At 45.7% G+C, this 12,241-nt stretch overlaps 1 protein-coding gene across 1 annotated transcript in view; it reads right to left on the reverse strand.

The window, feature by feature from the left end:
* Positions 1-999: 999 nt before the first annotated feature.
* The window catches only part of LOC121269721 (membrane frizzled-related protein-like), a 329,796-nt gene continuing 318,554 nt past the window's right edge, over positions 1,000-12,241 (reverse strand). The window contains exons 5-10 of the mRNA XM_041174574.1: positions 10,758-10,834; positions 7,550-7,698; positions 6,310-6,440; positions 4,892-5,026; positions 2,463-2,590; positions 1,000-1,224 (exon numbers count right to left, since the gene is read on the reverse strand). Of these exons, the coding sequence (XP_041030508.1) occupies positions 1,000-1,224; positions 2,463-2,590; positions 4,892-5,026; positions 6,310-6,440; positions 7,550-7,698; positions 10,758-10,834 (845 nt within the window). The remainder of the gene's footprint in view (positions 1,225-2,462; positions 2,591-4,891; positions 5,027-6,309; positions 6,441-7,549; positions 7,699-10,757; positions 10,835-12,241) is intronic.

Raw genomic sequence — 12,241 nt, forward strand, 5'->3', positions numbered from 1 at the left:
TGCAAACATACAGCGTAATGTTTACGATGAATCAGAATGGCTGCTTGATAGTCACTTTGCCACAGTTTATGTTGTTTCAAAATAAAATCATGCCTTCCATAAGGCAAGTGTGGACATTGCATCGGTCCATTTGCAGTTGTGAGGTCAACTTGATGTGTCTTTAAATCTGAGTTTCATCTTCGCAGCTTTGGTCTTGTTGAAGGAGGGAGAAAACTGCACATATGAGAACCTTTAAAATTCTAACTCTTCACTTTTACTAAGAAATGTGTAGTTTGTGTTTTAGTGAGGTTTGTTTTTGCAGTGTCCTAGGTGCTGCTGTTAGGGATGCTGCAATTATAACAATTCCGGTTTCAGTTGTTAAGGTAGCTGCAGCTAAGGATCTGATCGGGGGGAGTTACCCCTCTACGGATTGGGGGGTAGTTACCCCTCTATAGATTGGGGGGGCAGTTACCCATCTATGGATTGGAGGGGGGTTACCCCTCTATGGATTGGGGGGAGTTACCCCTCTATGGATTGGGGGGAGTTACCCCTCTATGGATTGGAGGGGGGGTTACCCCTCTATAGATTGGAGGGGGGGGGGTTACCCCTCTCTGGATTGGAGGGGAGGGGGTTACCCCTCTATAGATTGGGGGGAGTTACCCCTCTATGGATTGGGGGGAGTTACCCCTCTATGGATTGGGGGGAGTTACTTCTCTATGGATTGGGGGGAGTTAGCCCTCTGTGAATTGGGGGGTGTTACCCCTCTATGGATTGGGGGGGAGTTACCCCTCTATAGATTGGGGGGGGAGTTATCCCTCTATGGATTGGGGGTGGGTTACCCCTCTATAGATTGGGGGGAGTTACCCCTCTATGGATTGGGGGGGAGTTACCCCTCTATGGATTGGGGGGAGTTACCCCTTTATGGATTGGGGGGGTTAACCCACTATGGATTGGGGGGGGGCACTCCTCTATGGATTGGGGGGGGGAGTTACCCCTCTATGGGTTGGGTGGGTTACACCTCTATGGTCTCACGCATTCAATGGGATCATCAGAGTCTGGGAAAAGGTTACAGTTGAAAGGCCACATTATGCCCAGCGATTCAAGTGAGTGCTGACACTGTTTCTCTGCAGATTGGCAGAGGGACTGACAGGGTGGCACTACCCCACCATCCCTTATGCACTTGGGCACAAAGATGCTGCAGGTCAATAGGCGGAGATTCTCATAGCAGACCAATTCAGTCAGAAGCTGTTGGAATGAAAGGATAAAGTGTTAGTATTGGGACATCCAGGTACCAAAGGATTAGAACTGGTCAGAATCGTTAGCACTGAAACCCTGTTAGTCCAAATCAAACACCCAATCATTCAGCAGAAAGCTGAGAGGCGTGGAGAGAATTCCTGATAACACAGCTGTCAGTCACAGACTCCATGAAGTAAATGGCAGGGAGTGTTTCATTACCCTGGCTCAAAACACATCTGGATTCATAGCTGTTTGGGACCAGGATTCTCACTATTTCTTCAAATCCACAACATGAAATCTGGGCACCACAGAATATTCCCACTTTCCTACTCTGACTCACTGTTTAATGGAACCTCAAAACTGTAGAACACCCCAGGTACCTCGGTCTTCCCACCAACCTCCCCAACCTCCTCCAACACAAACTTGGCATCACCTAATACTTGGTTCACCTCATCTACTCTTTTAAATCTTGCTTTCATCCTGAATTGTACTGCTGAGAGGGAGGGGTTTCCCTGCACTGAGGGAGGGGCTTCCCTGCACTGAGGGAGGGGCTTCCCTGCATTGAGGGAGGGGTATGTTGAAGGGCAGCAGTCTGGGGTGTAATAGTGCAGGTGTGAAGGTGTAAGAATATTTTGGAGATTTATTTGATTGTCTTTGGGTGTTAGGGACCATAGAAGCAGATTTTCCGACCAGAGAACAAATGAGTGGAGTGAAGTCTATGATGGGGAATCCACTGCATATTGAAGGTATGAGATCGATCGAAATTGCTCTTTCCATATTGCATTTCCTTAAGGTAACAAAACTGCAGCTGGCACAACACTAAATGTGTGACAGAATGGAAATCCCTCACAGCTCATTGCTCACAGCACAATTTCATTTCAGGATATTGACTTTCTCTTGCTGGGTTTCTCATAAGTGGACCTTATCCATTCCAAACTCAAACCCCCGGGGTTTTTGTTGCCCCTGCAAAGATCTTGTGCTGTTGGGACTAACACAATTCTATATATCCAGTGCACTTATTTCTCTCCAATGTGTTCTGGGAGATGATATCAGCAGAACACAACTGAGTTGGACTCAATCTCAAAATTAACTAATTAAACATATTTACAGACGTTAAGCCACTCATACAAATAAAGAGCAGTAGGATCTCTGCTGTTCCACAGCAAACTACACTGGAACACAAGAGTCTTGCATCAGCACAAACTATGGTACCACTAGGTATGGTAGGAATAGCTGAGCCCACTCACCTTGTAGTCTTTCAGGGTAGAAATAGCACTTCTCTGATCTGGAATTCCAAGCCAGATATTGGGGAATGAAGTCTCATTATAACTGAGGCCTTGACACATCTCTACCTCAACCTTCTCACAATCGGTTTCTGGGAAACAAGAGCAAAATATCCAGAACATGTTTTGGGTAAATCAGAATTTCACAAGTTATGAGGCAGCTTCACAATCCTTGTGTCTACCCTCTTCCCTGCCCCCCCAGTCCAGTGGGTATACGTACTGCTAAAAATGGTTCCGAATCATTGACAAGAAAGCTACCCAGGTTCACCTTGCGCCCTGTACTCAATTTACCGGGGTAGCAGATTATGTTACAACTCGGGAATATTATCATTGTGGAACTATTTTATGACACTGTCTAGGTCCAAATAAGATTAATGGCTGCTTCAGCTGAGTGCTAAAGGATACTTGGGGTAGTTCAGGCAAGGATGTCCCAATTTCAATTCTCAAAAAGGAGCCATAAACTTCATTAGAAGAACAGAGAAAGCAGTAAAGGGAATTTGGAGAAAGGGGTGAGAATGTCCTCAAATTTTTGACCAAAAAGAGTAAAAGATCAGCTTAACCAGATAATTAAGAGTGTGCCAGTGGGTAGGGCCAGAGTTTACAAAAAGAGTAAAGGAACTGAAGTAGGGGCTCTGTATCTGAACACCTGCAGCATTTGCAATAAAACAGGTGAATTGTCAGTTCAAATAGAAATTCATATGTATGACATGATAGTCATTACAGAGGCATGGCTACAAGGAAACCAAAACTTGGACCTGAATATTCAAGGGTATGTGACATTCAGGAAGGACAGGAAGCTGGGAAAAGGTGGTGGGGTAGCTCTGTTAATTAAAGAATGCATTAGTACTGTAGAGATGACCTTAGTTCTAAAGATCAAGACAAAGGGTGGAATTTTGGCCATAAAATATGGCAAGCCATTCAAAAGTCCATTGACTTTGTGGGGCCAGAAGATCCCACCAGATGGAGGGCCGTAAAATTCAGCCCATCAGTTTGGGTGGAACTAAGGAACAGCAAGGAATTGGGGGGAATTCTTTATGGGCCACCAAACAACAGTGGTAACATAAATCACAGTGTAAATCAGGAAATTAGAGGCGCATGTAATAAGGGTAATACAGTAATCATGGGGGATTTCAATCTACATACAGAAATGGTAAACCAAATTAGTGCTAATATTGTGGAGGGTGAGTTTTTGGGAATGTATGCAGGATGCTTTTCTATAAGAGTACATTGAGGAACCAACTAGGGATCAGGCAATTTTAGATTTGGTATTGTGCAATGAAAACGGGCTAATTAATAACCTTGTTGTAAAAGGAGCCTTTAGGAAAGAGTGACCATAATATGATAGAATTTTACATTAAGTCTGAAAGTGATGTAATTCAATCAGAGACTAGGGTCTTAAATGTAAACAAAGGAAACTATGAAAATGTGAGGGGCAGATTGGTTGTGTTGGATTGGGAAACTACATTAAAAGGTATGATGGTGGACAGACAATGGCTAACATCTGAAGAACTAATACATAGCTTACAACAAAAATACAGTCATTTAACATGCAAAAACCCTAAAACAGCAAGGAAAGTGTTCCAATTGTGGCTAACAGAAGAAATCAAGGATTGTATTAGATTAAAGGAAGCGGCATATCAAGTTGCCAAAAAATAGATAAGCCTGAGGATAGGGAGCATTTTAGAATTCTGCAAATAAGGACCAAGAAAAAAATGGAGAAAGGGAAAATAGAACATGAAAATAAACTAAAGAGAAACATAAAAACTGTAAAAGCTTCTGTAAGTATGGAAAAAGGAAAGGATTAGCAAAACAAATGTGGTTCCATTACAAACAGAGTCAGGAGAATTTATAATGGGGAATAAGGAAATGGCAGAGAAACTAAACAAATACTGTGTGTGTCTTCATGAAGGAAAATACTAAAAGTCTCCCAGAAATAATGGAGAATCAAGGGAATAGTGTAAATGAGGAACTGCAAGATATTAATATTAGTAAAAAAGCTCCAGAGAAATCAATGGGATTTCAAGTATATAAACACCTGAAGCTGATGAGCTACACCCCAAATTGTTGAAAGAAGTGGCTATAGAGATGGTAGATGCAATGGTGGTCATCTTTTAAAATTCTAGATTCTGGAACTGTTCTTGTAGGTTGGAAGGTGGCAAATGTAACCCCGCTATTTAAGAAAGGAAGGAGAAAGAGAACAGGGAACTACAGACCTGTCAGCCTGACATCAGTAGTGGGAAAAATGCTGGAATCTACTGCATTGTGTAACTATCGGGATGGCTGATGAACTAGAAGGACCTCGGACTTCTATTGTCCAACAGTTCTTACATTCCTACAGGTAAGTACGTGTCATGTTCCCATGTAACCCTTTCACAGGAATACCATTCACATACCGTAAGGCAGGTGGGTGACACCACTGCAGTTCATCTCGTCACTGCCATCCGAGCAGTCATTCCAGCCGTCACACACCCATTGCATTGCTTCACACTGCCCGTTTATACAGCTGAACTCATGAGGGCTGCATGTCACTGAGCCACAAGAAACAAGGAAGAACGAGTGATTTAACACAGTCTGGCATCCTGTGAACTTCTAAACAATATTGCATGCTGTATGATTGCTCTCCAAATATTACAAACGTGTATAGAAAATCCTGGAGGAAGGGAAAATGCTGGATTCCCAACAGGCCTAAGTGATAAGGAGATGAGGAGAATTTTTTTCCCTCAGAGGGCTGTGCGACTTTGGAACTCTCTGCCTCAGAAGGTGATGGAGGCGGGGTCACTGAATATTTTTATGACAGAGGTAGATAGATTCTTGTTAGGCAAGTGAATCAAAGGTTATTGGGGTTAGATGGGGATGTGGAAATCGAAACACAATAAGATCAGCTGTAATCTTATTGAATGGCCAAGCAGGCTTGAGGGCCCGAGGGGCCTACTCCTGCTCCTATCTAATGTTCTTATGTTCTTATGATAACAAGTCACTAACTCACATAAGGATTTGGGATATACCACAGTTCAACTTTGATTTAAAGGAAAGGGGAGTTGAATTTTAATTTTGAATTTTTGCTCCTTTAATATTGGAGCCATCACACCAGGGTTAACACCTCCCCGGGGTTAACACCTCCCCGGGGTTAACACCTCCCTAGGGTTAACATCTCCCCGGGGTTAGCACCTCCCCGGGGTTAACACCTCCCCGGGGTTAACATCTCCCCGGGGTTAACACCTCCCCGGGGTTAACATCTCCCCGGGGTTAACATCTCCCCGGGGTTAACACCTCCCCAGGGTTAACACCTCCCTGGGGTTAACATCTCCCCGGGGTTAACATCTCACTGGGGTTAACACCTCCCCGGGGTTAACATCTCACTGGGGTTAACACCTCCCCGGGGTTAACATCTTCCCAGGGTTAACACCTCACTGGGGTTAACACCTCACCGGGGTTAACATCTCACTGGGGTTAACACCTCCCCGGGGTTAACATCTCACTGGGGTTAACATCTCACTGGGGTTAACACCTCCCCGGGGTTAACATCTCATCGGGGTTAACATCTCACTGGGGTTAACACCTCCCCGGGGTTAACATCTCCCCGGGGTTAACATCTCTGAGCTGTCAGGTATATTCCCGGTATCATTGCTTGTTTGGCAGAGCTGCCCAGCTTAAGTACAGGACTGTTATAATAAATGTCCAAATTGGAGCAAGAGTTAGTGCAACCCACTGCCCAAGACCACTGGGGCAAAGTCACCTGTTCCACTTCCCGCGTTCACGCTTCATGTTAATGTCCTTTGTGGGATGTCAGAATGAATGCACTGTTTCTCACCCTCACTCCTGTTGACCGAATGGTAGGTGGCAAAGAATCCCAGGTCTGATTCTCCCTCATCAGCCACAAACAGAACCAGCATCTCATGTCGTGGGGATGTCAGAGTTGGAGGGAGGGAGTCCCCACAGTATCTTTAAAAGGAAAGAAGTGGCTATACTTTGTGTTTTTCACTCCCTTTGCCCATCTGTTCTCATTTAGTTGTGAGTTCAGGCTCACATATTGCCATCTGTCCCTCTGTAAATCACCATCAGAAAGCTCTGAGATGAGACAGGAATCAACACCAACTTGTAATAAAAGACTGCTTTAAACATAACAACCTGTCACGACACTTCACTGGGGGAATTATCAAACAAAATATGACACCAAACAGATCACCAAGAGCTTGATCATGTGCAGGTATCTCAAAGGGTTGTGGGTACTGGAGGAGATGACAGAGATAGGGAGTGGTGAGGCCTTGGAGGGATTTGAAGATGAAGATAAGAATTTTAAATTCATGGTATTGCTGAACCTGAAATCAGTGTAGGTTAACAAGCACAGGAGTGATGGGGGAATGGGATTTGCCACATGTGTGGATACAGGCAGCAGAGTTTTGGATGACCACAAGTTTCCAGAGGATAGAGTGTAGGGGAAGACCAGCCAGGAGAGCATTGGGATAATCAAGTCTAGAGGCAGCAAAGCCAGCAGATGAGCCGAGGCAGGGGCAGAGTCAGGAGGTGGAATAGGAGGCTTAGCAATGACATAAATATGTGATTGAAAGCTCATCTCAGAATCAAATATGACACCAAAGGTGTGACCAGGCTTCACACAGTTGCCAGAGTGAGAGATTAAGTCAGTGGCAAGGGAGCAGAGTCTGTAGGAGGGACTGAAAATTATGGCTTCAGCCTTCCTAATGTTTAATTGGAGGAATCATTCTCCCCCCTGACTACCTCTTGCGTATCCTTTGGCTACAGCATCCTTTACTCAACATAGCTCAGGCCAGGACTGGAGGAGGGTCCAACTCAAAGCTTCCCTTTCCCATGTATGACACGATGTCAGTTCACCCATGACCACCACATTCCCTGCACAAGGCATAAGACTCTCATCAGGCTGGGAGTTTCAATCTGGGTCCCTGGTGTCATAGGCTATTGTGTCATGTGGTCCTACTTCATCGACCTTCCCAGGCTGAACCTAGCCCTGGGTCCCAGGGGTGAAAGATCACTGTTACACTGCACTGCGCCCATGGGTATTTTGTACACGTTACCTTCCCATGAAGCTGCTGGGACTGCTGCTAGCTCGGTCATGCACCTCCACAAAGTCATACCGACAGTCTGCCGCAGCCTCCAAGCTGAAGTTATGGAACAGCAATTGGATTATGTGACCCTGAGGAACTGAGATATGCCACACACACACCTACACAACAGAACACAGAAATTACCAAACAACAGGTCGGTGTAAAAGTATCCCATCAATTCATTGAGAGTCCTTCACTGAAACAATTTTGATTACTTCCATTAGGAAAGGGTTAAATAGACAGAGAGACAAGCTGATAGTGTGGACTGTAGGTGCATGGATGCCAGGGTTACGTGGTAGATGCACACAGATCTGGAAGGCTCCAAGAAAGACAGAAAATCTAGCATTTATATAGCACCATTCACATCTTTAGGACAAACCAAAGTGTTTGATGATATTTTGAAGCAATGGAATGTGAGAAATGTGGCAGCTAATTTCCTCACAGCAAACTTCTCCAAACTACAATAAGATCAATGACCAATGACACTGTGTTAGCGATGTTACCAGAGGGATAAATATTGGCCAAGATAGCCAGTCAGCTCACCTGCTCTTCTTCAAAGAGTGCCACTGGGATCTTCCTGAGAGGACCACTAGAGCCTTGACTTAATGTCTCATTCAAAAGGCACCTCGGACAGTGCAGCAAGTGCCAGCCTAGATTACGTTAGATGAATAGTGCAAAGGCTATGGGCTCTGACAATATTCCGGCAATAGTACTGAAGACTTGTGCTCCAGAACTTGCCGCACCCCTAGCCAAGCTGTTCCAGTACAGGTACAACACTGGCATCTACCCAGGTATGTGGAAAATTGCCCAGGTATGTCCTGTACACAAAAAGCAGGACAAATCCAACCCGGCCAATTACTGCCCCATCAGTCTACTCTTCGTCATCACTTAAAGTAATGGAAGGGGTCATCAACAGTGCAATCAAGTGAAACTTAGCTCACTGATGCTCAGTTTGGGTTCTGCCAGGGCCACTCAGCTCCTGACCTCATTACAGCCTTGGCTCAATTATGGAGAAAAGAGCTGAACTCCTGAGGTGAGGTGAGAGTGACTGCCCTTGACATCAAGGCAGTATTTGACCGAGTGTGGCATCAAGGAGCCCTAGCAAAACTGGAGTCAATGGAAATCAAGGAGAAAACTCCCCACTGGTTGGAGTCATACCAAGCACAAAGGAAGATGGTTGTAGTTGTTGGAGGTCAGTCATCTCAGCTCCAGGACATCACTGCAGGAGTTCTTCAGGATAGTGTTCTAGGTCCAACCATCTTCAGCTGCTTCATCAATGACCTTCCTTCCATCATAAGGTCAGAAGTGGGGATGTTCACTGATGATTGCACAATGTTCAGCACCATTCGCCACTCCTCAGATACTGAAGCAGTCCATCTCCAAATGCAGCAAGACCTGGACAATATCCAGGCTTGTGCTGACAAGTGGCAAGTAACATTCGTGCCACACAAGTGTCAGGCAATGACCATCTCCAACAAGAGAGAATCCAACCATTGTCCCTTGACATTCAATGGCATTACCATTGCTGAATCCCCCACTATTAACATCCTGGGGGTTACCATTGACCAGAAACTGAACTGGACTAGCCATTCAGTTCTGTTGAAGGGTCATGAGGACTCGAAACATCAACCCTTTTCTTCTCCGCCGAAGCTGCCAGACCTGCTGAGTTTTTCCAGGTAATTCTGTTTTTGTTTTAGCCATTCATATACTTAAACTACAAGAGCAGGTCAGAGGCTAGGAATTCTGCAACGAGTAACTCACTTCCTGACTCCCGAAGCCTGTCCTTCATCTTCAAGGCACAAATCAGGAGTGTGATGGAATACTCTTCACTTGCCTGGATGAGTGCAGCTCCAATAACACTCAAGAAGCTGGACACTGCCCAGGATAAAGCAGCCCACTTGATTGGCACCTCATCCATAAACATTCACTCCCTTCACAACTGACGCACAGTGGCAGCAGTGTGTACCATCTACAAGATGCACTGCAGGAACTCACCAAGGTTCCTTAGACAGCACCTTCCAAACCTGTGACCACTATCATCTAGAAGGACAAAGGCAGCAGATAGATGGGAACACCACCACCTACAATTTCCCCTCCAAGTCACACACCATCCTGACTTGGAAACATATCAGCCGTTCCTTCACTGTCGCTGGGTCAAAATCCTGGAACTCCCTCCCTAACAGCACTGTGGGTGTACCCACACCACATGGACTGCAGCGGCTCAAGAAGGCAGCTCATCACCACCTTCTCAAGGGCAACTAGAGATGGGCAATAAATGCTGGGCCCAGCCAGAGAAGCTCACATCCTGTGAAAGAATAAACAAAAACATCTCTGGAGTTGATTCTCTGACTCCAAGCCTGACTCCTAAATTGAATCGCTGGTCTGAGCTGAAATACCTGGTCTTGGTTAGGGCAGTACAATTGACTTCTCTCTGGATGGTGAAGAGAGAAATGGATACATTTCATTTTCTCATCAGGATCCAGCAGTTCCTGTTAGAAAATGCTCCTGTAATGAAAAACAGGTGAAGATGTGATGGGGTTTAGTAGACATGCATCCTGTGGTTGGATAGGCTGCCAACACTTACACTGTCACTTGGTTAGAGTAGCAAAGGACATTGTGCAGCCTTGGAACTGTGCCCCAATAAGATTCAGTGTCTTCAGAGAAGAAGTGAAATTAAAATGGGAAACTGCTAGGCAAATAGTGAAGACAGATGTGTAAAAGGAGAGGAACAACGAGACTGACAGGAACAACATAGAAGTGAAGAAATGTGTTGTTTTTAACAGGCCAGCTACTCCAAAATCAGAATATTTTCGTAATGGAGCTACTATCCTTACCACACGCATACCAGACTAAACAATATGCATAAATCAAATGCACATGAACATCTGGAGTTTCTTTTAGTGCCACAACTCATATTATATGTGTCATACTACTGTACAGAGTATGTACAGAGTTTGGCTGTGTCCGTCCATTGGGACTGGTTTACATTGGCCAACTTCAAGGGAGGTGAGGAAAAGACTGGAGAAAGAGGTGGATTGATGGGCATTGGTCTGGAATTGGGGGAAGGAATGCAGGGGTCAGCCTGGGGCTGATGGATTGTAGAATCATATTGGGAAAGGATTGGTAAAAGGGACAGAGTTTTGTTAATGATAACTTAACCTGTGTCAAGTTTACGTACTTGCCTGTGTGGATACTGCTCGGGGTATTTGGGTGTAGCTAGAGATCCTTCCAGAGCAGTCAGAATTCCACCACAATCTAAATAGAGCAACAGGAACACGGATAGTGAGGTGTCAATTCACAGAAGCCCGGGAATCAGTCTACAGGTATGTAAACACTGAAAAACTTAATTTGTATAAAGTAAACCAATAAAATCATTCTGTCTGCGCGAAGTCACTGTCACATCGGCACTGTATTGTCCTCACTGTCACGACGTCACTGACTCTTCGGCAATGTCATGTCGTCACTGTCTCGACGTCACTGTCAAAACGTCACTGTCTTGATGTCACTGTCTCGTCGACACTGTCTTGATGTCACTGTCTCGTCGTCACTGTCACAACGTCACTGTCTCGACGTTACTGTCACGGCGTCACTGTCTCATTGTCACGGTCACAACGTCACTGTCTCGACGTCACTGTCACTTCGTCACTGTCATGACGTCACTGTCACGACGTCACTGTCTCAACGTCACTGTCAGGATGTCACTGTCTCGACGTCACTGTCACGACATCACTGTCACGATGTCACTGTCTCGGCGACACTGTCTTGATGTCACTGTCTCGTCGCCACTGTCTCGACGTCACTGTCTCGACGTCATTGTCACGACATCACTGTCACAACGTCACTGTCTCGATGTCGCTGTCACGACGTCACTGTCTCGACGTCAATGTCTCGTTGTCACAGTCTCGACGTCACTGTCTCAACGTCAATGTCTCGTCGTCACTGTCTCAACGTCACTGTCTCGATGTCACTGTCAGGATGTCACTGTCTTGACGTCACTGTCAGGATGTCACTGTCTCAACGTCGATGTCTCGTCATCACTGTCTTGATGTCACTGTCTCATCGTCACTGTCTCGATGTCAATGTCTCATCGTCACTGTCTCGATCTCATTGTCTCGACCTCACTGTCTCGACGTCACTGTCACGGCATCACTGTCACGATGCCACTGTCTCGACGTCACTGTCTCGAAGTCACAGTCTCGACGTCACTGTCTCGACGTCACTGTCTTGACCTCACTGTCACGACATCACTGTTGCGTTGTCAATGTCTCGACGTCACTGTCACGACGTCACTGTCTCGACGTCACTATCTTGACATCACTGTCATGACGTCACTGTCATGACGTCACTGTCATGACGTCACTGTCATGACGTCACTGTCTCGATGTCACTGTCATGACGTCATTGTCATGATGTCACTGTCTCGACATCACTCTCACGACGTCACTGTCACAACGTCTCTGTCACGACTTCACTGTCTCGACATCAAGGTCTCATCGTCACTCTCGATGTCACTGTCACGACTTCACTGTCTCGACGTCACTGTCACAACGTCTCTGTCTCGTCGTCACTGTCACGATGTCACTGTCACGACGTCATTGTCTCGACGTCACTGTCACGACATCACTGTCTCATCGTCACCGTCTCGACGTCACTGTCTCAACG

The sequence above is a fragment of the Carcharodon carcharias genome, chromosome 25 (assembly GCF_017639515.1).
Source record: "Carcharodon carcharias isolate sCarCar2 chromosome 25, sCarCar2.pri, whole genome shotgun sequence".
In the NCBI taxonomy this organism is placed as follows: domain Eukaryota; kingdom Metazoa; phylum Chordata; class Chondrichthyes; order Lamniformes; family Lamnidae; genus Carcharodon; species Carcharodon carcharias.